General features: G+C 49.5%; 1 protein-coding gene across 1 annotated transcript in view; it reads left to right on the top strand.

Moving 5' to 3' along the window:
- The window catches only part of VPS54 (VPS54 subunit of GARP complex), a 160,513-nt gene that overhangs the window by 74,681 nt on the left and 59,283 nt on the right, over nt 1-26,549 (top strand). Inside the window, exon 12 of the mRNA XM_075339254.1 lies at nt 5,895-6,244. Coding sequence (XP_075195369.1) covers nt 5,895-6,244 — 350 coding nt within the window. The remainder of the gene's footprint in view (nt 1-5,894; nt 6,245-26,549) is intronic.

Below are 26,549 nucleotides of genomic sequence, written 5' to 3'. Positions count from 1 at the left end.
GTTTGTCCAGATAAGCGTTTTTCTAAGCGCCTTAAGGATACACGTTATCCCTTCCCCCCTGACGTGGTCAAGGGCTGGACTCAGTGTCCCAAGGTGGATCCTCCAATCTCCAGACTGGTGGCTAGATCCATAGTTGCAGTTAAAGTTGGGGCTTCTCTCAAGGATGCCACTGACAGACAGATGGAGCTCTGGTTGAAATCCATCTATGAAGCTATCGGCGCGTCTTTTGCTCCAGCATTCGCAGCCGTATGGGCACTCCAAGCTATCTCAGCGGGTCAAGCGCAAATTGACGCACTCACACGTACGTCTGCGCCGCAAGTGGCGTCCATAACCTCTCAAACGTCGGCATTTGCGTCCTACGCTATTAATGCTTGCTGTCCTGGACTCTGCGAGCCGTACGGCGGTTGCAGCCGACAATTCGGTGGCAATACGCAGGGCCTTGTGGCTGCGGGAATGGAAGGCAGATTCGGCTTCCAAAAAGTGCTTAACCGGTTTGCCTTTCTCTGGCGACCGTTTGTTTGGTGAGAGATTGGATGAAATCATCAAACAATCCAAGGGAAAGGAAACATCCTTACCCCAGGCCAAACCAAACATACCCCAACAGAGGAGGGGACAGTCGAGGTTTCGGTCCTTTCGGGGCGCGGGCAAGTCCCGATTCTCCTCGTCCAAAAGGCCTCAAAAGGATCAGAGGAACTCCGATTCATGGCGGTCTAAGTCACGCCCTAAAAAGACCGCCGGAGGTGCCGCTACCAAGGCGGCTTCCTCATGACTTACGGCCTCCTCACACCGCATCCTCGGTCGGTGGCAGGCTCTGCCGCTTTTGCGACACCTGGCTGCCACAGGTAAAAGACCGTTGGGTGAGAGACATTCTGTCTCACGGTTACAGGATAGAATTCAGCTCTCGTCCTCCGACTCGATTCTTCAGAACATCTCCGCCTCCCGAGCGAGCCGATGCTCTTCTGCAGGCGCTGGGCACTCTGAAGGCAGAAGGAGTGGTGGTCCCTGTTCCTCTTCAGCAACAGGGTCACGGTTTTTACTCCAACCTGTTTGTGGTCCCAAAGAAGGACGGGTCTTTCCGTCCGGTCCTGGACCTAAAACTGCTCAACAAACACGTAAAGACCAGGCGGTTCCGGATGGAATCCCTCCGCTCCGTCATCGCCTCAATGTCCCAAGGAGATTTCCTTGCATCGATCGATATCAAAGATGCTTATCTCCACGTACCGATTGCTCCAGAGCATCAGCGCTTCCTGCGCTTCGCCATAGGAGACGAACACCTTCAGTTCGTGGCACTGCCGTTCGGCCTGGCGACAGCCCCACGGGTTTTCACCAAGGTCATGGCTACAGTAGTAGCGGTCCTCCACTCTCAGGGTCACTCGGTGATCCCTTACTTAGACGATCTGCTGGTCAAGGCACCCTCTCAAGAGGCATGCCAGCACAGCCTCAACGCTACTCTGGAGACTCTCCAGAGTTTCGGGTGGATCATCAATTTTCCAAAGTCAAATCTGACACCGGCCCAATCGCTGACATACCTTGGCATGGAGTTTCATACCCTCTCAGCGATAGTGAAGCTTCCGCTGAACAAGCAGCGTTCACTACAGACGGGGGTGCAATCCCTCCTTCAAGGTCAGTCACACCCCTTGAGGCGCCTCATGCACTTCCTGGGGAAGATGGTGGCAGCAATGGAGGCAGTCCCTTTCGCGCAGTTTCACCTGCGTCCTCTTCAATGGGACATCCTACGCAAATGGGACAGGAAGCCGACGTCCCTCGACAGGAACGTCTCCCTCTCTCAGGCAACCAAAGCTTCCCTTCGGTGGTGGCTTCTTCCCACTTCATTATCGAAGGGGAAATCCTTCCTACCCCCATCCTGGGCGGTGGTCACGACGGACGCGAGTCTGTCAGGGTGGGGAGCAGTTTTTCTCCACCACAGGGCTCAGGGTACGTGGACTCGGCAAGAGTCCTCACTTCAGATCAATGTTCTGGAGATCAGGGCAGTGTATCTGGCCCTAAAAGCGTTCCAGCAGTGGCTGGAAGGCAAGCAGATCCGAATTCAGTCGGACAACTCCACAGCGGTGGCTTACATCAACCACCAAGGAGGAACACGCAGTCGGCAAGCCTTCCAGGAAGTCCGGCGGATTTTGATGTGGGTGGAAGCCACGGCCTCCACCATCTCCGCAGTTCACATCCCGGGCGTGGAAAACTGGGAAGCAGATTTTCTCAGTCGCCAAGGCATGGACGCAGGGGAATGGTCCCTTCACCCGGACGTGTTTCAGGAGATCTGTTGCCGCTGGGGGATTCCGGACGTCGACCTAATGGCGTCCCGGCACAACAACAAGGTCATGGCATTCATGGCACGTTCTCACGATCACAGAGCTCTGGCGGCAGACGCCTTAGTTCAGGATTGGTCGCAGTTTCAACTCCCTTATGTGTTTCCTCCGCTGGCACTGTTGCCCAGAGTGTTACGCAAGATCAGGGCAGACTGCCGCCGCGCCATCCTCGTCGCTCCAGACTGGCCGAGGAGGTCGTGGTACCCGGATCTGTGGCATCTCACGGTCGGCCAACCGTGGGCACTGCCAGACCGACCAGACTTGCTGTCTCAAGGGCCGTTTTTCCATCTGAATTCTGCGGCCCTCAACCTGACTGTGTGGCCATTGAGTCCTGGATCTTAGCGTCTTCAGGATTATCTCAAGAGGTCATTGCCACTATGAGACAGGCTAGGAAACCAACGTCCGCCAAGATCTACCACAGGACGTGGAAAATATTCCTGTCGTGGTGCTCTGCTCAGGGTTTTTCTCCCTGGCCATTTGCCTTGCCCACTTTTCTGTCCTTTCTTCAGTCCGGATTGGAAAAGGGTTTGTCACTCGGCTCCCTTAAGGGACAAGTCTCTGCGCTCTCTGTGTTTTTTCAGAAGCGCCTGGCCAGGCTTCCACAGGTACGCACGTTCCTGCAGGGGGTTTGTCACATCGTCCCTCCTTACAAACGTCCGTTGGAACCCTGGGATCTGAACAGGGTGCTGATGGTTCTTCAGAAACCACCGTTCGAGCCAATGAGGGATATTTCTCTCGCACGCCTTTCGCAGAAAGTGGTTTTCCTAGTAGCAGTCACTTCACTTCGGAGAGTGTCTGAGCTAGCAGCACTGTCATGCAAAGCCCCTTTCCTGGTGTTTCACCAGGACAAGGTGGTTCTGCGTCCGGTTCCGGAATTTTCCCTAAGGTGGTATCCCCCTTTCATCTCAATCAGGATATCTCCTTACCTTCTTTTTGTCCTCATCCAGTTCACCAATGTGAAAAGGATTTGCATTTGTTAGATCTGGTGAGAGCACTCAGATTCTACATTTCTCGTACGGCGCCCCTGCGCCGCTCGGATGCACTCTTTGTCCTTGTCGCTGGCCAGCGTAAAGGGACACAAGCTTCCAAATCAACCCTGGCTCGGTGGATCAAGGAACCAATTCTCGAAGCTTATCGTTCCTCGGGGCTTCCGGTTCCATCAGGGCTGAAGGCCCATTCTACCAGGGCCGTGGGAGCGTCCTGGGCCTTGCGGCACCAGGCTACGGCTCAGCAGGTGTGTCAGGCAGCTACCTGGTCGAGCCTGCACACTTTCACGAAACACTATCAGGTGCATACCTATGCTTCGGCAGATGCCAGCCTAGGTAGGCGAGTCCTTCAGGCGGCGGTTGCCCACCTGTAGGACGGAGCCGTTACGGCTCTATTATGAGGTATTATTTACCCACCCAGGGACTGCTTTTGGACGTCCCAATTGTCTGGGTCTCCCAATGGAGCGACAAAGAAGAAGGGAATTTTGTTTACTTACCGTAAATTCCTTTTCTTCTAGCTCCAATTGGGAGACCCAGCACCCGCTCCTGTTTTTTTGTGTACACATGTTGTTCATGTTGAATGGTTTCAGTTCTCCGATATTCCTTCGGATTGAATTTACTTTAAACCTGTTTATAATTTTTTCCTCCTTCTTGCTTTTGCACCAAAACTGAGGAGCCCGTGGGAGCACGGGGGGTGTATAGGCAGAAGGGGAGGGGCTTTACACTTTTAGTGTAATACTTTGTGTGGCCTCCGGAGGCATAGCTATACACCCAATTGTCTGGGTCTCCCAATTGGAGCTAGAAGAAAAGGAATTTACGGTAAGTAAACAAAATTCCCTTCATTTTGGACGGTCCGTGCCGTGGTGTAGGTGTGTATGTATGTGTGTGTCCGCGTGCGTGTGTCCATGTGTGTGTTCAGCATGTGTGGTCAGTGTGCTTGTGACATCTGTATAGCACATGGACAGTATGAACTTTTATACTCACCTGTCCCCGGTGCTGATGTCTACGGCGCTGCTGCTGCTTCCAGGTCCACGGTGCAGTGAATATGCATGAGCATAATGAGCAGGCCCGGAAGCAAGTGACAGCAGCGCCGAAGACAGCGGCACAAGGGATAGGCGAGTATAAAAAAAAAAAAAAAAAAAACATTTTATTTCACAAACACTTGTTTTCTCCGGTACGTGTCACACTGATGTCACACGGATCACATCAGTGTGCGGGCCTTGTGACATCAGTGTTGCCGGAGAATAACGGACATGTTGCCGTGTGGAGCACACGGACACGCGTGTGCTCCACACGGTCCTTGTAAAAATAAGGACATGTGCACAGGTACATTCATTTTAATGGGTCTACGTGTGTCCGTGTCTCTTGTATGAGTGAAAATGGACGTCACACATACTGGAAACACGGATGTGTGAAGGAGGCCTAAATTTGTATATTGTGGGCTCAAAATAATCTATGCAATTTGTATTTTATTTTTCTTTATTTGACCCTTACACATTGCTTTCTATACAATGATGAGTTACCTATGAATCTGTCAGTGATCTAGTTCTGGCTAGCGTTTGTAACTGTTATCTGTGAGTGACTGGGCTCCTCTGTGCTGATATATGACCACAGACCACATCAAAGTTTAGCTGATATTTGATATGGTCATAAATCAACTGAGAGGAGCTCAGAAAATACATACCGATAAGTGTTTAAAAAAATTGATTGATTGAAAGCTGAATAAAATAATACTTTTATATCTGTAATCCGAACTTTTATTCTAGAGAAATACACATTTCTCTAAAAAAAAGGGAATCTGTCATCTGGTTTTTGTTACCTTATCTGTGAGCAGCACGATGAAGGCAAAGAGATACTGAATCCAATGATGTGTCACTTAGATTACTAGGTGCAGCCGTTCTGACACAATCAGAATTTTTAGATTTAGCCATGTAGCAGAGCTGAGAGAACTGTCCCTGCCCACACCAGGCTCTCTATAGAGATTGTACGTTGATAGTAAGGTATCAATCAGAGGAAGGGACGAGCTGGACTGCTGTATGTGTGACATTGTACTCCGAGCATTGAGAAGTCCTGCTGCTTAAACATACAACAGATCAGACCTTGACAAGACTGACATCCCTGAAATCTATGTTTTAACCCTTGCAACATGCTGTTTACAGCTTATATAGCAAAAATCTGCTGACAGATTTTCTTTAATGTGGTAAATGAGCTGTTAAGATATATGGACTGGACCTAGATTCTGTGAGAATCTACCTCCAGAGCTTATATTAAATGAATGGAGGCATTACCAGTGTGAGACATGTAATGACTGACAGTCTGCTCTCCTGATCTACATGTCTCATGCTGGTAAGACCCCTTTTCCTTTTTTCCTTTAATATAATCTATTTCAATATATAATTCTCTAGAATAAGACAGCAGATCACATATATAAAGATGTATATTACTGGCCCCAGTGCAGGACCAGACTGGATGCTGGGTTGGGTCCTCTTGTTCACAGATGACTATATAGTAGCAGCACTAAATATCTTGCGTTCTTTACAACACTCACCATTTATCCTTTCTATTTGTGTCTCTTTCCTCACAGGCCACAATAAACGTTATCCGCAGTGTTGTGCTCATGGTTTTGGATAAAAACCAGCGGATCAGAGAAATGGAGGTAATGGCAGCTCAGAAAAGCCTGAGCAGCGAAAGAAATGTGGACAACGACCTGGCCTACTTGACTCACGAAGGCTTGTTTATAAGCGATGCATTCAGTGAAGGGGAGCGTCCCCCGGCTCCCAGCAGCACTAACACTCCAATGGATGCATCGCCCAGCAGCAGCAGCAGCGAGCCCTCCGTCGGCGAGTCTGTGTCTGACCCTGAATGCACTACGGACTCCTCATCCAGCAAAGATCACACGCTGCCTTCAGTTTCCCCAGGGGGGGTAGAAATAATGTGAGTAAAATTCAACTTTGTACAACTTTCTGTCTTGTGAAACTAGATCATAACCAAAAGCAGCATTGTTCAGGAAGGAGTGTCTGCCGCCTGCAGTCATCCCCTCGTATATCACCATTGGCATTCTGCACATTTAATGCTTAGTAATGTAGAACTGTCAACGTGTTTTTGCCAAAAGTGTATTGCATTTTTTAATTTTTCGTATGTTTTTACACTTGAAAGTAGTGGTATGGCCGTATAGGTTGTTTTACATTAACCCCTTCACGACCCTTGACGGATATATCCGTCATGGAGCGTATGCCGTTAAGCCTCGCCCCCTGCCGCTGGCAGGTTGCGGTGATCCGCGCACATATCAGCTGTTTTCAACAGCTGGCATGTGTGCCTACAGGTTACGAGTGGAATCGCATTCCACCCGTAACATTAACCCCTTACATCTCGCTGCCAAAGTCTGGCAGCGAGATGTATATACGCGCAGCTTTGATTTTCACTTACCACCGCCCCCCCCACCGGAAGTCACGTGCAAGATCACGTGACTTTCGGTGGTTGCCATGGTAGCACAGGGTCATGTGATGACGCCTGTAGCTATGACGAGTCACTTTCATTTTCACTCGGCCCGGAGCCGATTGAATCAGGAAGTGACCGTATCTGCTGTTTACAGCTGTATAGCTGTGATCAGCAGATAGATCAGAGCGATCGGATTGCTGATCACTATAGCCCCCTAGGGGGACTAGTAAAATAAAAAAAAAAAAACTAAAAGTTCAAATCACCGCCCTTTCACCCCATTGAAAATTAAAGGGTTAAAAAAAATAAATATACACATCTTTGGTATCGCCGCGTTCAGAAATACCCGATCTATCAAAATATAAAATCAATTAATCTGATTGGTAAACGGCGTAGTGGCAAAAAAATTCCAAACGCCAAAATTACGATTTTTGGTCGCCGCAAGTTTTACGCAAAATGCAATAACAGGCGATCAAAACGTAGCATCTGCGCAAAAGTGGTACCATTAAAAATGGCAGCTCGAGACGCAAAAAATAAGCCTTAACTGAGCCATAGGTCCCAAAAAATGAGAACTCTACGGGTTTCAGAAAATGGCGCAAAACATACGCCACTTTTATTGGACATGCTTGTGAATTTTTTTTAACCCCTCAGATACATAAACCTAACATGTTTGGTGTCTACAAACTCGTACCGACCTCAGGCATCATACCCACACATCAGTTTTATCATATAGTGAACACGGTGAATAAAACATCCCAAAAACTATTGTGCCATCACACTTTTTTTGCAGTTTTTCCACACATGGAATTTATTTGCTGTTTTCCAGTACACCATATGGTAAAACTTATGGTTTCATTTAAAAGTGCAACTCGTCCCACAAAAAACAAGCCCTCATATGGCAAGATTGACGGAAAAATAAAAAAGTTACGGCTCTCGGAAGAAGCAGAGCAAAAAACAAAAACAGAAAGTGCCCGGGGGCTGAAGGGGTTAAAGTGAACCTGTCAGCATATTTGGCCACTATAAGCTGCGGCCACCACCAGTAATTCTAGAATACTGTATATAAGGGGGCCCAGGCCACTCTGTATAATATATATTTATAAAAAAAAACAAAAACATTTTTGTAATGCTCACCTAGGGGGACGGTCAAGTCCGATGGGTGTTGCTGCTCTCCGGTCCGGCACCACCTCTCTACGGCGATCTCCATCCTCCTTCTACCCAGCCCAGTGTGGATAAAGTATCCTGCGTCATCCACACAGGCCGGCATTGCGGTCCTGTGCAGGCACACTTAGATGTGCACTGCTCAGGGAAGAGCAAAGTATTGTAGCGTGCATGTGCGGGCGGTCTTTCACCTTTCTTCGCGTCTGCGCATTACAGTACTTTGATCTACCCTCAGCAAGACAGATGAAAGTACGCCTGCGCAGGACCGCAATGCCGGCCTGTGTGGTGATGTAGGTTATATCATCCACAATGGGCTGGGTAGAAGGAGAACAGAGCTTGCCGCAGAGAGGAGGCACCGGACCGGAGAGCAGCGACACCCATCACACCGGATTCCCTATTAGGTGAGTATTATAAAAGTGTTTTTTATGTTATACAGAGCGGTCTGGGCTCTTATATACAGTATGTTAGAATGCTGTATATAAGAGCTCACTTGTGGTGGCCGCAGCTTATAGTCACCAAATCTGGTGACAGGTTCCCTTTTAATAAAAATATCTTCTCTTTGAAGGATTTGCTAGTTGGAGAAAGTTATCTTAGAAATCATATGCAAATCAAGACGTAAGGACACTGGGGGTGTGTCAATGCACGGACACGCCCTCAGTGCATTACCAGACTAATATGCATATGGCTACTAGGCTAGGTTTCTCATGACCAGCACATCCAATCTCTAGAATAAAAGGTAGCATTTATAATAGACAGGAACCTATACGGCCATGCCACTTCTTCCATCTATAAACATTTTCTGAAAGGTTCCCTTTTAAAAGGGTATTCTGATTTCTTCGAAAAGTGTGCTCCTTATATTCTGAAAAATGTAACCACTCTCAGAATAGTTTCAGAAGACAGTCCTCATTATTTTAAAGATTTCTGCTTGAAGTCATTTAACCCCTTCACGACCGCAGGCAGTAAAATTACGTCCTATTTTAACGTGACTTAACGACCAGGGACGTAATTTTACGGCCTAAAGTTCATTTGATTGCTGTGGCCATAGCAACGGCTTTCAAATGATGTCCCCTGCTGTTTCTTACAGCAGGGGACCTTTGCTTCACCCCAGGGGGGGTGGCATCGCCACCCCCCATCGACGATCGATGTGATTGGCTGTTCAAATCTGAACCGCCAACCACATCTTTTGCACTGATTTCGGTAAAAATAATGCCGGAATTAGTGCGATACTATGAGGTCCGGCTATGATGTGCTGTAGCAGGTACAGCAGATCATAGGTGGATCTCAAACATGCCGCCCCCAGCCCCTGTAGTACTGATTGAAGCGATCGTGCTATGACGCGCAATCGCTCCAATCAGTGTGCAGTGGGGCGGTCTGATCTGCCGGTGGCCGCCCTCCCCAGGCCTGTGCTGTATGGGGACCCTCCCCCAACATGTCTGCAGCGTGCAGCACTGGCTGGTACTAGTGGTACCACGCCACCGTTGCTGCTGCCGCTGCTGTCACGTCACGGAGCAGGAGCGGTGAGTATTGTGCTCACCTTGCAGCCCCTGCGCGCTCTTGCGATTGCTCATGCGTGCTTCCGTAATGGCCCCTGCTCGTGCCCCCCTGCGATCTGCCCCCCGACATCCCGATCTGCCCCCCCGACATCCCGATCTGCCCCCCCGACATCCCGATCTGCCCCCCGCCATCTCTATTCTGCAGCTCCTCTGGTATCTCCCTCCTCCTCTGCTCTCCTTGCAGCCCCTGCGCGCTCTTGTGATTGCTCCTGCGCGCTCCCGTAATGGCCCCTGCCCGTGCCCCCCTGCGATCTGCCCCCCCCCGACATCCCGATCTGCCCCCCCCGACATCCCGATCTGCACCCCGACATCCCGATCTGCCCCCCCCCCCGACATCCCGATCTGCCCCCCGCCATCTCTATTCTGCAGCTCCTCCGGTATCTCCCTCCTCCTCTGCTCTCCTTGCAGCCCCTGCGCGCTCTTGCGATTGCTCCTGCGCGCTCCCGTAATGGCCCCTGCCCGTGCCCCCCTGCGATCTGGCACCTCGACATCCCGATCTGCCCCCCCGACATCCCGATCTTCCCCCCCCGACATCTCTATTCTGCAGCTCCTCCGGTATCTCCCTCCTCCTCTGCTCTTCTTGCAGCCCCTGCGCGCTCTTGTGATTGCTCCTGCGCGCTCCCGTAATGGCCCCTGCCCGTGCCCTCCTGCGATCTGCCCCCCCGACATCCCGATCTGCCCCCCCCCGACATCCCGATCTGCCCCCCCCGACATCTCTATTCTGCAGCTCCTCCGGTATCTCCCTCCCCCTCTGCTCTCCTTGCAGCCCCTGCGCGCTCTTGTGATTGCTACTGCGCGCTCCCGTAATGGCCCCTGCCCGGGCCCCCCTGCGATCTGCCCCCCGACATCCCGATCTGCCCCCCGACATCCCGATCTGCCGGCCTCCCCCATGGTCTCTATTCTGCAGCTCCTCCGGTATCTCCCTCCTCCTCTGCTCTCCCCCTCCCGCTCTGCTCTCCCCCTCTGCTGTCCCCCTCCCCCTCTGCTGTCCCCCCCCCCCTCTGCTGCCCCCCCGACCTCTGCTGTCCCCCCGACGTCCTCTTACCGGTCTTCACTGGCCGATCACATCTGCCTCCATTGCTGGGTCCTTCTTCCTGGGTCTTCTGCTGAGCTGTCCAACTTCCTGCCTGCTGCTGCTGTAAAGCTGTTCCTCCTGCTAATCCTCTGGGTACTGTGAGTATAACTTTTTTTTTTTTTTTCTTTTCTTTCCTCTATCCCCTGTCCATTTTTACACCTCGTGCGTCCCGCCGAGCGCTGATCAGGGATGCAGATAACGTATCTGCATCCGTGGTCAGTTTTCGGCGGGACGTTTTTTTTTCCGTATCCCCAACGCTTTTTGTATCGCATCAGTCCGTGCGTCCCGCCGAGCGCTGATCAGGGATGCACATAACGGATCGGCATCCCTGCTCAATTTTTGGCGTGACAAAAAGCATCGGGGATACGGAAAAAAAAAGTCACGCCAAAAATTGAGCAGGGATGCCGATCCGTTATGTGCATCCCTGATCAGTGCTCGGCGGGACGCACGGACTGATGCGATACTTTTTTTTCCGTATCCCCGACGCTTTTTGTATCGCATCAGTTCGTGCGTCCCGCCGAGCGCTGGTCAGGGATGCACATAACGGATCGGCATCTCTGCTCAATTTTTGGCGTGACTTTTTTTTTCCGTATCCCCGATGCTTTTTGTCACGCCAAAAATTGAGCAGGGATGCCGATCCGTTATGCGCATCCCTGATCAGCGCTCGGCGGGACACACGGACTGATGCGATACAAAAAGCGTCGGGGATACGGAAAAAAAAGTATCGCATCTGTCCGTGCGTCCCGCTGAGCGCGGATCAGCATCCCTGCTCAATTTTTGGCGTGACTTTTTTTTTTTCCCGTATCCCCAGCGCTTTTTGTATCTCATCCGACCGTGCCTCCTGCAGCGGCCGATCAGTGCACTGCGTCTGTGCGTTTGAAAAGTCAAATGGCGTTCCTTGTCTTCTGAGCCCCGCCATGTGACCAAACAATTACTTTCCACCACATATGAGGTATCTGCGTACTCGGGAAAAATTGCACAATACGTTTTATGGTGCATTTTTTCCTGATACCGTTGTAAAAAGAAAAAAAAAAAGCTACCTTGTTGCTGCAAAAATTTTAAAAAAAATAAATAATTTTCACGGTTCAACGTTATCAACTTTCAGTGGAGCCCCTGGGGGTACAATGGGGTCACTAAACATCTAGATAAATTCCTTGAGGGGTCTAGTTCCAAAATGGGGTAATTTATGGGGGAGCTCCACTGTTTAGGCACCATAGGGGGGGTCTAAAAACGTGACATGGCGTCCGCTAATGATTCCAACCAATTTTGCTGTCAAATGGTGCCCTTCTCTTCTGAGCCACGCCATGCGCCCAACAATTACTTTCCACCACATGTGACGTATCTGCGTACTCAGGAGAAATTGCACAATACGTTTTATGGTGCATTTTTTCCTGATACCCTTGTGAAAAAAAAGCTACCTGGTTCAAGTAACAGTTCTGTGGTAAAACAAAAGAAAATTGTATTCATGGCTCAACATTATCGACTTCTGTGGAGCCCCTTGGGGCTCACCAAACATCTAGATAAACTCCTTGAGGGGTCTAGTTTCCAAAATGGGGTCACTTTTGGGGGAGCTCCACTGTTTAGGCACCTCAGGGGGTCTCCAAACGTGACATGGTATCCGCTAATGATTCAAACAAATTTTACTGTCAAATGGTGCTCCTTCTCTTCTGAGCCCCGCCATGCGCCCAAACAATTACTTTCCACCACATATGAGGTATCGTCGTACTCAGGAAAAAATGCACTATAAATTTCATGGTGTATTTTTTCCTGATACCCTTGTGGAAAAAAAAGCTACTTAGTTGAAGCAACAGTTTTGTGGTAAAAAAAAAAAAAAAAAAAAAAATATTTTCACAGATCAACTTTATAAACTTTTGTGAAACCCCCAGGTGTTCAAAGTGCTCACCAAACATCTAGAAAAAGTATTTGAGGGCTCTAGTTTCCAAAATGGGGTCACTTGTGGGGGAGCTCCATTGTTTAGGCACCTCAGGGGGTCTTCAAACCTGACATGGCGTCCGCTAATGAGTGCAGCTAATTTTGCGTTCAAAAATTCAAATGGCGCTCCTTCCCTTTCGAGCTCTGCTGTGTGCCGAAACATTTGATTTCCACCACATATGAGGTATCTGCGTACTCAGGAGAAAATGGACAATACATATTATGTTGCATTTTTTCCCGATACCCTTGTGAAAAAAAAAGCTACCTAGTTGAAGCAACAGTTTTGTGGTAAAAAAAAAATTTTTCTTTTCACGGCTCAACGTTATAAACTTCTGTGAAGCCCCCAGGTGTTCAAAGTGCTCACCAAACATCTAGAAAAAATATTTGAGGGCTCTAGTTTCCAAAATGGGGTCACTTGTGGGGGAGCTCCATTGTTTAGGCACCTCAGGGGGTCTTCAAACCCGACATGGCGTCCGCTAATGAGTGCAGCTAATTTTGCGTTCAAAAATTCAAATGGCGCTCCTTGCCTTTCGACCTCTGCCGTGCACCCAAACAATTGATTTTTACCCCATATGGGGTATCAGCGTACTCAGGAGAAAATGCACAATAAATTGTAGGGTGCACTTTCTCTTTTCTCCCTTGTAAAAATGAAAATTGTATGGCTAAAGTAACATTTTTGTGTTAAAAAGTAAAATTTTCATTTTTTCCTTCCACATTGCTTTGGTTCCTGTGAAGCACCTAAAGGGTTAATAAACTTCTTGGATGTGGTTTTGAGCAGTGTGAGGGGTGCAGTTTTTAGAATGGGGTCACTTTTGGGTATTTTCTGTCACCTCGGCCTCTCAAAGTCACTTCAAATGTGATGTGGTCCCTAAAAAAATTATTTTGTAAATTTTGTTGGAAAAATTAGAAATTGCTGATGAACTTTGACCCCTTCTAACTTCCTAACGAAAAAAAAAATTCTTTCGAAAATTGCGCTGATGTAAAGTAGACAAGTGGGAAATGTTATTTAGTAACTATTTTGTGGGACAAATCTCTCAGATTTATGGGCATAAATTTTCAAAGTTTGAAAATTGCGAAATTTTCGCACAATTTCCTAAAGTTTCACAAATAAACGCAAAAAATATCGGCCTAAATTTACCACTGACATGAAGTACAATATGTCACAAAAAAACAATCTCAGAATCGCCAGGATCCGTTGAAGCGTTCCAGAGTTATAACCTGTCAAAGTGACACTGGTCAGAATTGCAAAAAATGGCCCGGTCATTAGGGTGTTTAAGTGGCCGGGGGTGAAGAGGTTAATACTTATTCCTATGTACTCAAAAATCTGTTTTGATCTCAGAGGAACACGACTTGTGACCGCACAGTAATCAGAGCCGTGTCCTGTAAGGACCAGGACAGGTTTTATGCCCTGGAAGTCAAGAGTTCCTATTACTATTGAATGGAAACAATCCGAGATCTTGGAAACAATGAGAAATGATTTTTCTTTATCGTTCCTTCCATGGGAGACCCAAACCATGGGTGTATAGCTACTGCCCCCGGAGGACACACAAAGTTACTACACTCAAAACGTGTAGCTCCTCCCTCCTAGCATATACACCCCCTGCTAGCCAGATCTAGCCAGTTTCATGCTTTGTGTCAGGAGGACCACACACACGCATGCAGAAGAAAAGCGGGTCCACTGGACCCCCGGCATGTCCCTTCACACCCCCCTGGCGGGGTGCTGTTAAGGTTGACTTCAGGGCAGAAATCCCTTCATGCCGCGCTCCTTCACCATCCCTTAGGGGCTCTGGCTTGAAGTTGGAGCCAACACGGTTCTCACTGCCTTGCAGGAGACCGGCCTCCATCCGCAGCCCTTGTACAGGACCCTGCTGGACGGAGCACTGACCCCCACCCCACAGGGACTGGGCCCTGCGTCTCAAAGCTAAGTATAGAGACGTTTATTCAAGGGTCCTTCTGCATTGTGGGGCACTTTTATTGTGGGGGACAGTGATTGCTTGATAATGCTGCTTTTTTACTGTGTTTCCGGCCGGTTCCACGGTTTTTACTGAGAACCGCGCCGACGATGCCTGATTCTCGGCCGCATGCATAACTCTAGGCCCCGGCTTCAGCCGCGGCCTAGTTTCGTTTCGTTCCCCTGCATGTCAGTCATGCAGGGGGACACTGCAGCGCCGCCCGCCGGCCGCTCTGCACAGGGGAGGACGCTCCTTTTTGAGGAGATGATTCCCTCCCCTGTACATCTCCATCGCCCTCCGATTCCCGCTCCTGGGTTAACCCCCGCCCCCCCCCCTCACTCTGGCGCCATTTTCTCAGCGTCTTAGTACACTGGTCGGCGCTGGCTGCTCTGCAGCAGAGGGAGTGAATACTGGCTGGGGGTCCAGGCTTGGAATTCGGATGGCACTCATAATAGCGGCCTGATAAGTCACAACCTCTGGTTGTGCACTTTTACACACTCTCAGGGCATTCTGTAGGAGTTAATTCTTTATCATAGAACCTCCTCCTCAGCAGCATGTCTCACTCTAGCAGCAAAGCTCCAAGGCTGTACATGAGACTGGATGTCTACATGTTCTGCATGTAACCTCATATTGCCTGAACCGGCACACTGTAATGGTTCTTATGTGGTGGATTCCCCAGGCTGAACCCCTGTCTTGGGTATTCTAGACATTCTAGACAGAGCCCCCACCTCTGCAGCATGTCTCACAGAGCGAGGCTGCAGGCTGTTTTTTATTATCCACTGCAGGTAGTCTCGTACGGCTATACCGAGCTCATAACCACTGTGGCCCCTCAGCATGGGGGCTCATTAAGGGTCCCTCCAGCTGCTCCGGTTTCGGTGGCTGACCCCCGTGGGAATCCTATTTCGAGGAGTCGGCTGTCCCGGCATCTGCTGAGCATGCAGCCCCCTTCTCAGAGCGTTTTCTGCTTCGCTCAGCAAAGCTCACAAGGGACTCTCCTTCTGGGCTCAGACCCCATCCTCCTGACAGGGAGACGCAGGGTCCCCTGTCCTCCCCGTCCCGCAGCTCCGATTTCGAGCTGACTCTCTGGACGAGGAGGATGTCTCTACCACGGGCACGGACGCTACTTTATGTACATTGGTCCGTCAGTAGGTGACGCAGATGCGAATGATTGGATTGCGTCCATTATTCTTGTACTGGGCCTCCATCCGCCTGATCAGGGGAGTATTCCCCGCTGGCAGAAAGGCATCAGTATACCTTTAACAGGACGAAGAGTGTGTTCCTCAACCACTCCAGTTTTCAGCCCGCTGCGTCCAAGCCCACAGCCTATCCTGCAGACCCCACAGCGGGGTTCTGCTGCCTGTCTCCCCCTCCCATCAGAGGTGGTTAAGGAGTGTACTCTTTCGCCAAGGGTAGCCACTCCGGTGTCTAGACTTTCAGCCCGGTTAGTTGTATCAGTGGCTGACGGCACCTCTATATGGATTCTACGGTACATTAATACTGGACCTCAATCCGCCGGTGTTACCTTATCTAGGTGAACACAACGTGTGTTCCTTAACCACTCCAGTTTTCAGGCCCCTGTGACTAGCCCAGGGTCCGCTCTGACACTCGCTTCCCATGAAGCGTGATTCTGAGGACTGTGTTTCCCCTGTCCACCAATGGTGGTCAAGAAGTGGGCTCATTCTCCTCAGGTGGCTCAGCCCGGACCGTTATGTCAGTGGCTGATGGCTCCTCATTTAAGGTTCTGCGGTCCGCCCGGTTGTCCTTTGGGCCAAGTCGGGATGGGGACGGCAGGAGCTTCGTTCTCCTCAGCTTTACAGCAGTGCGGTTTTTTTGTACCTTCTCTGCTTCTCTGGAGGAGATGCATTCTCTCACAGGGACTCTATGCCCAAAACGGTTGCCTGAACTTCCAGACTTCACTCTTTTCATCCTCTGCCAGGTCTGCCATGCTGGACGCCGCACGGCGGTGGTCTGGGCTACCTTCCTCGCTATCCGCAGGCTCCTGTGGCTTCGGAATTGGAAGGCAGATGCCTCTATGGAGGTTCCTTGCTGGGCTCCCCTTTGGTGGGACCAGTTTCCCCGGAACCAACTGGGTGAAATTAAGGAAGCTCTTGGCGGGGAGTGTTCTTCCTTGCCACAAACCTAAACTAGGGAACCTGTCCAGGGCAGGAATCAGTTGAGATTTCGGTGGTTTCCGTTCCTCCATCTGATCATCCTCTAGCTCGGCCTAGGTTCATAGAACCAAATGGCTCGAAGCTGCGTCTTCAGAAGACCGCAGGAGATGCTGTCACTGACTCAGCTTCCTCCGAGCTATTTAGCCACGCCAACAACCTCCTTGGTCGGTGGCAGGCTCTCCCCACTTGGCGACGTAGGTTTCTAACACGTCTCCGTTCAGTGGGGGCGAGATTATATCCCCCTTGGCTACAGGATGGACTTCTGTCCACCCGCCAAACAGATTTTTTCTGTCAACTCCTCCCGGCTACAAGGCCGCCGCCTTCTCACAGGCTGTGGCATTTCTTGCTGGCCAATGGAGTAATGGTACCGGTTCCCGACTGGGAACGGTTCTGAGATTTTTGCTTAAATCTATTCCTAGTCCCCGAAGAGGGCGGTGCTTTTCGACCTGGATCTTTAGCTTTTCAAGCATAGCCAGGTGGGGCGTTTTCACATGGAGTCTCGGTTTTGTTCCGTGTGTTTTTTTCACCGGATCAATCAAGAACCCAAGGAGATTCCCTAGCAGCCATCGGCATCAGAGATGCCTATCGACAGGAGTCAATCGCAGTTTCACACCAGCGTTGACTACGTTTTGACAATCGGAGTGGTCCAATTCGTGGCTCTTCCCTTGGGGTTAGCCAAAGCCCCTCGAGTATTCTCATTGGGGCAGCTGTGATTAGGGTCCTGCCCCCCTAGGGTTTGGCAGTGATCTTTTGCCCTGGACGGCCTTCTTGTCGGGGCTTCATCCAGTGCTGACTCTTAGCAGAGTGCTTCGCTCACTCGCGCCACTCTGACCTATTCGGGTGGCTTGTCTTTCTGTCCAAGTCCACTCTGACTTCGAACCAGAGGTTCTCAGGGCGTCAATGGAAGCGGTTCCTTGCCCAGTTTCTCCTGCGTCCTCTTAGACTGGATGTTTTCCGCTGTAAAAGCGAACTCAATCCTCCCACGGGGTGGTGGCTTCGCCACTGACCAGGGGCTCGTTTCAGTGGTGTCTTCGGCCACTCTGTCTCAGGGGCGCTCCTTTCTGGCCCGTCCCGGGTGATCTTCACCAGGATGCTAGCCTATCCGCCTTGGCAGCAGTATATCTCCACCGCGGAGCGCAGGGCGCTTGGACTCTGTCCGAATCAGTCCTCTGGATCAATGTGCTGGAAATCAGAGCTGTATTTCTGGCTCTCTAAGCCTTCACCATCTGTGGGCGGCTAGGCACATTCGAGTCCAGTCGGACAACGTGACAGCGTTTTCCTACATCAGCTTCCAGGGTGGGACACTCAGCCGCCTGGCAATCTTGGCGGCTCAACATTCTTCAGTGGACAAGGGACTCCTAATCCACCGTATCCGCAGTCCACATCCTAGATGTGGAAACTACGAGGCAGGCTATTTCAGCTGTCCAACCGTGGTCCACAATCCTCAGGTTTTGCGGTAGACACACTGGTTCATGTTTGATCCCAGCTTTGTCTCTTTTCGAATTTCACCCTCTACCTCTTGTCCAGAGTCCTGCGCAAGATCGGTAAAGGGGGCCGTCGGGTCATTCTTCCAGACTGACCCAAGCAGGCTTGGTACTCTGACCTGCTCCTTCTGTCCGTTGGGTTGCCATGGCATCTTCCGGACCGTTCAGACCTTTTCTCAAGAGGTCCGTTTTTCCCGTCAGAATTCTGGATTCTCAGATTGACGGCGTAGCTCTTGAGTCCTGGATCTTGGCGACTTCTGATATCCTTCCTGAAGTCATCTCCGCTATGACTCGAGCTCCAAAGTGTCCTTTGACCTTTTTGGCCTTGCCGACACTCCTGTCCCTTCCACAGTCCGGTCTACAGCTAGGACTATCCCTCATTAAGGGACAGGTCTCGGCTCTGTCAGTATGTGCCAGCGGCGTATCGTCCGGCTGGCTCCGGTGCGCTCCTTTAAGGGCGCATCTCACATCATTCCGCTTTTCCGGCGGCCTATGGAGACCTGGGACCTTAATCCGGTCCTCCCGGTTCCCGGAAACCCCCCTTTGCGCCTCTTGGGGAGGTTTCGTTGTTTCATCTTTCACAGAAAGTACTCTTTCTAGTGGCTATAATTTCCCGCCAGAGAGTTCTGGCTGCACTCTTTCGGAGTCGCCCCCTTTTTTTTTGGTCTTTGCATCAAGACAAGGTGGTCTTCGTCCGACTCCGGCCTTTTTTCCCTAAGGTGGTTTCTGCTTCCACCTTATCCGGGGCAATTTTCCTGCCTTCCTTTTGTCCGGCTCCTGTTCATCGCTTAAGGAAGCGTTGCATATCCTGGATCTGGTGCGGGCGCTCCGGATCTATGTGTCTCGCACCGCCGTTATTAGGCGGTGCACCTCTCTGGTGCTGACTGTTCGTCAGCGTACCGGTCTCTCGGCATCTAAGCCGAACCTGATGTTGGCTTAGGTCGGCCATTTCCGAGACCTACGAGTGTACTCAAGTGCCTTCCCCGCCGGGGATCAGAGCACATTTGGTCAGACCTGTCGGCGCCTTTTTTTTTGGGCTTTCAGGCACCAGGTTACGGCTCAGTAGGTCTGTCAGACTGCAGCTCGAATTAGTCTGCATACTTTTTCGAAGCACTTCCCAAGGCATGCTCATGCTTTGGCAGACGTGGGCTTGGGCAGACGCATTTTTCCGGCGTCTGTCGCCCATTTGTGAAGTTAGGTTTGCCTGCTTCTCAGTTGTCTGTTTATTCCCACCCATGGACTGCTTTGGAACGTCCCATGGTTTGGGTCTCCCATGGAAGGAACGATAAAGAAAAAGAGAATTTTGTTTACTTACCGTAAATTCTTTTTCTTATAGTTCCGACATGGGAGACCCAGCACCCTCCCTATTGCCTGTTGGCAGGTTTCTTGTTCCGTGTGTCTTCACCGGCTGTTATTGTTGTAGAACAGAGGTTCCGGTTCTTCCGGATTTTACTCTGTCTCTTCTTGTGGGTGGATGTCCTCCTTCAGCTTTTGCACTAAACTGGCTAGGACTGGCTAGCAGGGGGTGTATATGCTAGGAGGGAGGAGCTACACGTTTTGAGTGTAGTAACTTTGTGTGTCCTCCGGGGGCAGTAGCTATACACCCATGGTTTGGGTCTCCCATGTCGGAACTATAAGAAAAAGAATTTACGGTAAGTAAACAAAATTCTCTTTATTATGCTTTGCTTTATATATCACCATCATATTCCTCCCCATTTTACAGACATTATCATTACTGTCCCCATTGGGGCTCACAATCTACATTCCCTATCTGTATGTCTTTGGAGTGTGGGAGGAAACCGTATAACCCATAGGAAACCCACGCAAACACGGGGAGAACATAAAAACTCCTGCAGATGTTGTCCTTGGTGGGATATGAACCCAGGACCCCGATGCAAAAAGTATATTGGAAGCTTTTCCTACTGTGGACAGCGGATCTAATAATAAACCTTTTTAGTAAAAACAAAATGATCCACCTACCAAAAAAAACAGTGGATTATGAAGACGGTATACCAGAAATAAGCAAAAAAAATCAGATCCTGGCCTGGTGGTCACATCAGTAGTCCATGGCCACCGGAGAAGATCTCTGCAAACTTCCTCCTACCTTCTGGCATCTCCAACATCTGGCAATACCATTATGCACGATATATGATGTCTCCCCTAGGCTACTAATCAGAAGAGGTGTCGGGGATCCCGGCAAGTAGGAGGAGGTTTGCAGGGCTCTGGTCTGGTGGCCACAGAGTACTGATGAGGCAACCGTAAGGCTGCGTGCCCACGATCAGGGTTCACAGCGTTGTGGACGCAGCATGTTTTCCTTGTTTTCAAAACGCTGCGTTGTACAGTTCAAGCACAGTGATCTGGATTTATAGAAATCTCCTGCCCACTGTGCTTTTTTTTTTCCTGCGGAGTTGAACTGTCCTACGGTGCGGCTTCCCGAGCCACAGCATGTCAATTTATGCTGTTGAGCAACAAGTGTTCTCCACAGAAAGACTGCAGCGTCCCGAAAACTAATCGTGGGCACAGGTAGCTGTGCCCTTTCTACGTTTTTAGAGCATAAACAATTATGCAGACGTCTCCAATATCCAATATGCGTGACGCTTTTATACACCTACAAGAGAAATCAGTCACAGGGAATTGTCAAAGTAAAAAAATCGCTTAAGTAAAGCTGCTGCCAGGAGTCCGTCCCAGACCCGGGTCAGTGGTTTTATCAGGATACAGCAACTAATATCCAAAATAAGGTAAACCTGGGCTGCCCAGCGCTGCTTACAGAATTAAAAGTGAAGTGAGGCGTGAAGGAAATCTGTCACCAGGTCTTTCCCACCCAAACTGAGAGCAGCATAATGTACAAACAAAACCCCTGATTCCAGCAATGTGTCACTTACTGGGCTGCTTCCTGTAGTTTTGATAGAATCATTGTTTTATCAGCAGGAGATTATCAATAGAGGACTAGTAGATCTGCAGTTCTACATATTCATGAGCTCTGTATAACCCTACTCTCGCCCTCGGATGGTAGCTTTCTGCCGATGTACAGTGTACCTAGAAAGCTGCCAATCAGTAATGTGGTCGGGGTTATACAGAGCTCACCATTCAGAAAACTGGTAGATCTCCAGCTGAGAAAACAGTGATTTCATCAGAATTACAGCAAGGACACAGTAAGTGACACATCAATGGAATCAGGATCTCTGTCCCTACATTATGCTCAGGTGGAATAGCAAAAACCTGGGACAGATTACCTTTAACCCCTTCACGACCATGGACTTATATATCCGTCATGGAGCGTGTCCCGTTAAGCCCCGCCCCCTGCCGCGGGCAGGCGGCGGCGGTCGGCACACATATCAGCTATTTTCAACAGCTGACGTGTGCCTGCTAGCCGCGGGTGGAATCGCTTCCACCCGCGGCCATTAACCCCTTAAATCTTGCTGCCAAAGTCTGGCAGCAAGATCTAAATGCACGCGGCCATGTTTTTTACTTACCGCCGCCCCCGCCGGAAGTCAAGTGCGTGATCACGTGACTATCGGTGGTTGCCATCGTAGCACAGGGTCATGTGATGACGCCTGCAGCTACGAAGTTTCACTTTCGATTTTCCTCGGCCGGGAGCAGAGGGAAAAAGAAAGTGACTATTTCTGCTGTTTACAGCTGTATAGCTGTGATCAGCAGATAGCGATCAGCGATCGGATTGCTGATCGCTATAGCCCCCTAGGGGGACTAGTAAAATTAAAAAAAAAAGTAAAAAAAAAAGTTTTAAAAAAATAAAAAAAAACTAAAAGTTCAAATCACCCCCCTTTCCCCCCATTGAAAATTAAAGGGTTAAAAAATAAATAAATATACACATATTTGGTATCGCCGCGTTCAGAAATGCCCGATCTATCAAAATATAAAATCAATTAATCTGATTGGTAAACAGCGTAGTGGCAAAAAATTCCAAATGCCAAAATTACGTTTTTTAGTCGCTGCAAGTTTTACGCAAAATGCAATAACAGGCAATCAAAACGTATCATCTGCGCAAAAATGATACCATTATAAACATCAGCTCGAGACGCAAAAAATAAGCGATCACTGAGCCATAGATCCCAAAAAATAAGAACGCTACGTGTTTTGGAAAATGGCGCAAAACGTGCGCCACTTTTATTGGACAAACTTGTGATTTTTTTTTAACCCCTTAGATACAAGTAAACCTATACATGTTTGGTGTCTACAAACTCGCACCGACCTCAGGCATCATACCCACACATCAGTTTTACCATATAGTGAACACTGTGAATAAAACATCCCAAAAACTATTGTGCCATTACACTTTTTTTTTGCAATTTTTCCGCATTTGGAATTTTTTTGCTGTTTTCCAGTACACCATATGGTACAACTTATGGTTTCATTTAAAAGTACAACTTGTCCCGCAAAAAACAAGCCCTCATATGGCAAGATTGACGGAAAAATAAAAAAGTTACGGCTCTCGGAAGAAGGGGAGCAAAAAACAAAAACGCAAAAATGGAAAGTGCCCCGGGGCTGAAGGGGTTAAGTTTCCATAGGCTTTATCAGTCTTATGGCTGTGCGTTTCAAATTGGCGCTTTCTTCAAGAAATTGAACGTTTTCTGAGCAACATCTTATCAGGGGTTGATTTTAGAAAACATATTTATCAAGTCACTAGGTTGGAGCGCTTTGATGAAATTTTTAAACAATTTAATGCCTTCATGTTGTTTTGTGCCATCTTGAGGCTCGGAGGTGGAACTGCATCGTAAAACCAAACTCTTGCATGAGCAGCAGAGCGTTGCAATGTCAACTACTGCACTGCAGTTTCTCTTTTCGCTACTTTTGGTAATTGCTTCCATATCTAGTAGGCTTCAACGTTTTCCCCTTTAACGCGTTTTGGTCACTAATCTCAAAGCAATTTTTCTTGTTCACTTTACTGGGGGACATGGGAACCAAGGGATAATCTGCTGCTACCTGGAGGCTGACGCTGATATTACATAGACCTAAAAAAACGGTTCCTCTCCAGTAGACTATGCCTTGCCTGTCAGCATCCGGCCTCCTCAATTTTGTTGTTTTTTTTGTCATTGGAGGCAGGGTCTGATTCAGACCTGTCTTAGATGTTGGGTCAACTGTTTTTTCTTTCTTGTTTGGAGTCTAACAGAGTGTAATTGCGCACTTTGTTTGAACCACACTGTAACAGAGTACAGTCTGTATCCTCTGATGCTGGTTTGGCCGGACCAGGGTACCTTGCCATGATCCGGTACGGTGCAGAGGTCTGTTCGCCAGTAAACTCCTGCCCGTTTGCCCCACATAGCATGCGTGTGCATGGATCAGAAGACAGTCTGCCTTCAGGACACGTGAGTATTACCCACTCCAGTCCCCCTCTCCTTCTTGCCCTTGCCTGCCTCTGGTTGCCATCTTCCTTTGTACCTGCAGAGGGCCTATTTCTACTCTGAGGAGGGGCAAGATCTCTGAGCCTCTTGTTTTCTGGGTGTTGCTGCATTAAGGGGCAGGGCTGTATTTCGGGGAAGGGGTTAGAGCAGGAACAGGTTCACACAACAGCTGAGACTTTGTTGCCGCAGTGGTCTTGCTAACAAAGGGTGGGGACGCAGTTTCCGGCCGTCAGCCTCCTGAGCACGCCTGACCAATCAGTGTGACTGCTGACCGGTCACGTGGCTTGTCCAGACATCCTGAACAGGATCGAATCGGTGTAGCGCCCTTTGTCCCACCACTTCCTTTTCCGGCGGTGGCGCCATTTTTGGGCGCAGGCCCTACTGGACTCTGGAACTAGGCGTTCCTCATCTCTGCAACCTATCTATGGATTCAGCTGAAAAGTTTCCTCAACATCACAAGGGTGCACTCTTGGTGGATCATGGTCTGGGTAGGGCTGTTTCCAATTGGGGCTGATACTTGGTGATACTTGTTGCTCCCCAGCGGCCTCACTCACTGCTCACTGGTGGTCTTTTTAATTTTTCATTATCTGTTGCTCCTCTGTCTCTCTGATGTCTGAGTCAAGAGAAGACCGTGCACGCCCTCCAGCTCAGCTCACACTTGTGACTTGTTACCTCAAAAAGTACATGCATAATAAGTTTTCTACCAGCCAGCCTATACCCTATTGTGCCACCTGTAATTCTCCCCATTGCAGATGCCCGCTCCGGGTACCTCAATAATTTTGGAAGAGAGTGTGTTTGCTCTATCTGGACCCGTGATCTAGCTCAAACTGCCTAGAGCTAACTAGGGTGTCCAGGATCCTGATTACTGCAGTGTTATGACTCTCTGTCAGCGAGTCAGACACTCCAGTGACCACTCATCAGTATCACAGGACTCTGCTGCGCTCTAAGCGCCCTCATGTATCGTCTCCTTGCAGGTCCCCTTCTCTGGAAAGGCACTCTGCGGCCTTTCCATCTCCGCTGGGGCTACATTCTCTGGTGCCTTCAAACTCTAGCTCTAGTGCAGAGTCTATGTTGGACCGTTATCAGGTGGGACGGTTGAGAGTTTAATAACAGCTGTTGATTCTTCCCCTGGCAGTCACACTAGTGGACCTCCTTCCACCCAGTAAAGCAGGCTTCTTTAGGATGGCCTAGCGTGTGGCGAAATCCTTTGCTGACCATGAGGAGTTTACTGAGGTGTTACAGAGAGCCTAGTAATACTCAGACAAACATTTTCAGAAAGTAGTCGTATGGAGGTGATGTACCGGTTTCCAGCAGTGCTGATGGCATCATGGTCTACTCCGCCAGTGGTTGATACTTTTGTACCCCGCCTGTCTAGAACAAATAACTTGCCTCTTGGTGAGGTTGCGAAATTAAAGGATCCCACAGACAGACGCATTGAGTAAGTGGCTACATTTGCTTTTGAGGAAGCAGGCTCTGCCCTTTATCTGGCCTTCGCCACCACTTGAATTGCTAAAGCTGTTTTGGCTTCACAGGGCCTGGTATTTGGACGTCCTCAATCTACTGGGTGATGTTCCATAGCTTTTTCCAGAGCGCCCAGACCTTTTGTCCCAGGGCCTATTCTCCCATCACAATTTTCAGTCGCTTGCATTAACGGCATGGCTATGGAAGTCACGGTTCTGAGGAGGTCAGGTCTTTCGTAGTCGGTTATTCAGACCATGATTAGGGCTCGTAAACCTTCTTCACATCATATTTACCATCTCGCACTTGGAGAGCATACTTTCGCTGTTGCGAGTCTACTGTTATTTTTCTGATGTCTTTTTCTTTACTGGCACTGTTTTCCTTTTTTCAGTCCGGGTTGGACACAGGGCTAGCACTTAACTCCCTTAAAGGACAGGTTTCCACCCTTGCTATCTTCTTTGAGAAGAAATTGGTCGCGGAGCCACAGATGAAGACCTAAACTCTACTTTTTAGTTCTTCCCTCATTGCATTCCAAGAGCTATACATTTCTTTTTTTTCTTCCAACATAACGATATGAGGGCTTGTTTTTTGAGGGATAATTTCTAGTATTTATTGGTACCATTTTTTTGGTTCTTAGAACTTCTGATAGTCTTATAGACTTCCATAAACAAAAAGGATATGTCAAGCACAATAGGGTCTAATCAGGGTAAAACAGTGGGGGGACCTTGGGAGTCTGCTCACCTGGTGGGGTTGTGTGTAAAGGTACCGTCACACTAAGCAACATCGCTAGCAACATCGCTGCTGATGCACAACTTGCTAGCGATGTTGCTGTGTGTGACATCCAGCAACAACCTGACCCCTGCTGTGAGGTCGTTGGTTGTTGCTGAATGTCCTGGGCCATTTTTTAGTTGTTGCTGTCCCGCTGTGAAGCACACATCGCTGTGTGTGACAGCAACAACTAAATGTGCAGTGAGCAGGAGCCGGCTTCTGCGGACGCTGGTAACCACAGTAAACATTGGGTAACCAAGAAGCCCTTCCCTTGATTACCCGATATTTACCTTCGTTACCAGCGTCCGCCGCTCTCAGCTGTCAGTGCCGGCTCCTGCTCCCTGCACACGTAGCCAGACTACACATCGGGTAATTAACCCCATGTGAACTGTAGCTAGGAGAGCAGGGAGCCAGCGCTAAGCAGTGTGCGCGGCTCCCTGCTCTCTGCACATGTAGCTGCAGTACACATCGGGTAATTAACCCCGTGTGTACTGTAGCTAGGAGAGCAGGGAGCCAGCGCTAAGCAGTGTGCGCGGCTCCCTGCTCTCTGCACATGTAGCTGCAGTACACATCGGGTAATTAACCCCATGTGTACTGTGGCTAGGTGTGCAGGGAGCCAGCGCTAAGCGGTGTGCGCTGGTAACCAAGGTAAATATCGGGTTGGTTACCTCATATTTACCTTAGTTACCAAGCGCAGCATGCTTCCACGTGTAGCCACGCTCCAGTGATCCCTGCCAGGTCAGGTTGCTGGTGGGATCGCTGGAGCGTCGCTTAGTGTGACATCTCACCAGCGACCTCCTAGCAACTTACCAGCGATCCCTATCAGGTTGTATCGTTGTTGGGATCGCTGGTAAGTTGTTTAGTGTGACTGGGCCTTAACACAACCACTATAA

The sequence above is a fragment of the Anomaloglossus baeobatrachus genome, chromosome 3 (genome assembly GCF_048569485.1).
Source record: "Anomaloglossus baeobatrachus isolate aAnoBae1 chromosome 3, aAnoBae1.hap1, whole genome shotgun sequence".
Taxonomy (NCBI): domain Eukaryota; kingdom Metazoa; phylum Chordata; class Amphibia; order Anura; family Aromobatidae; genus Anomaloglossus; species Anomaloglossus baeobatrachus.
This window is presented reverse-complemented; position numbering and strand designations above follow the sequence as displayed.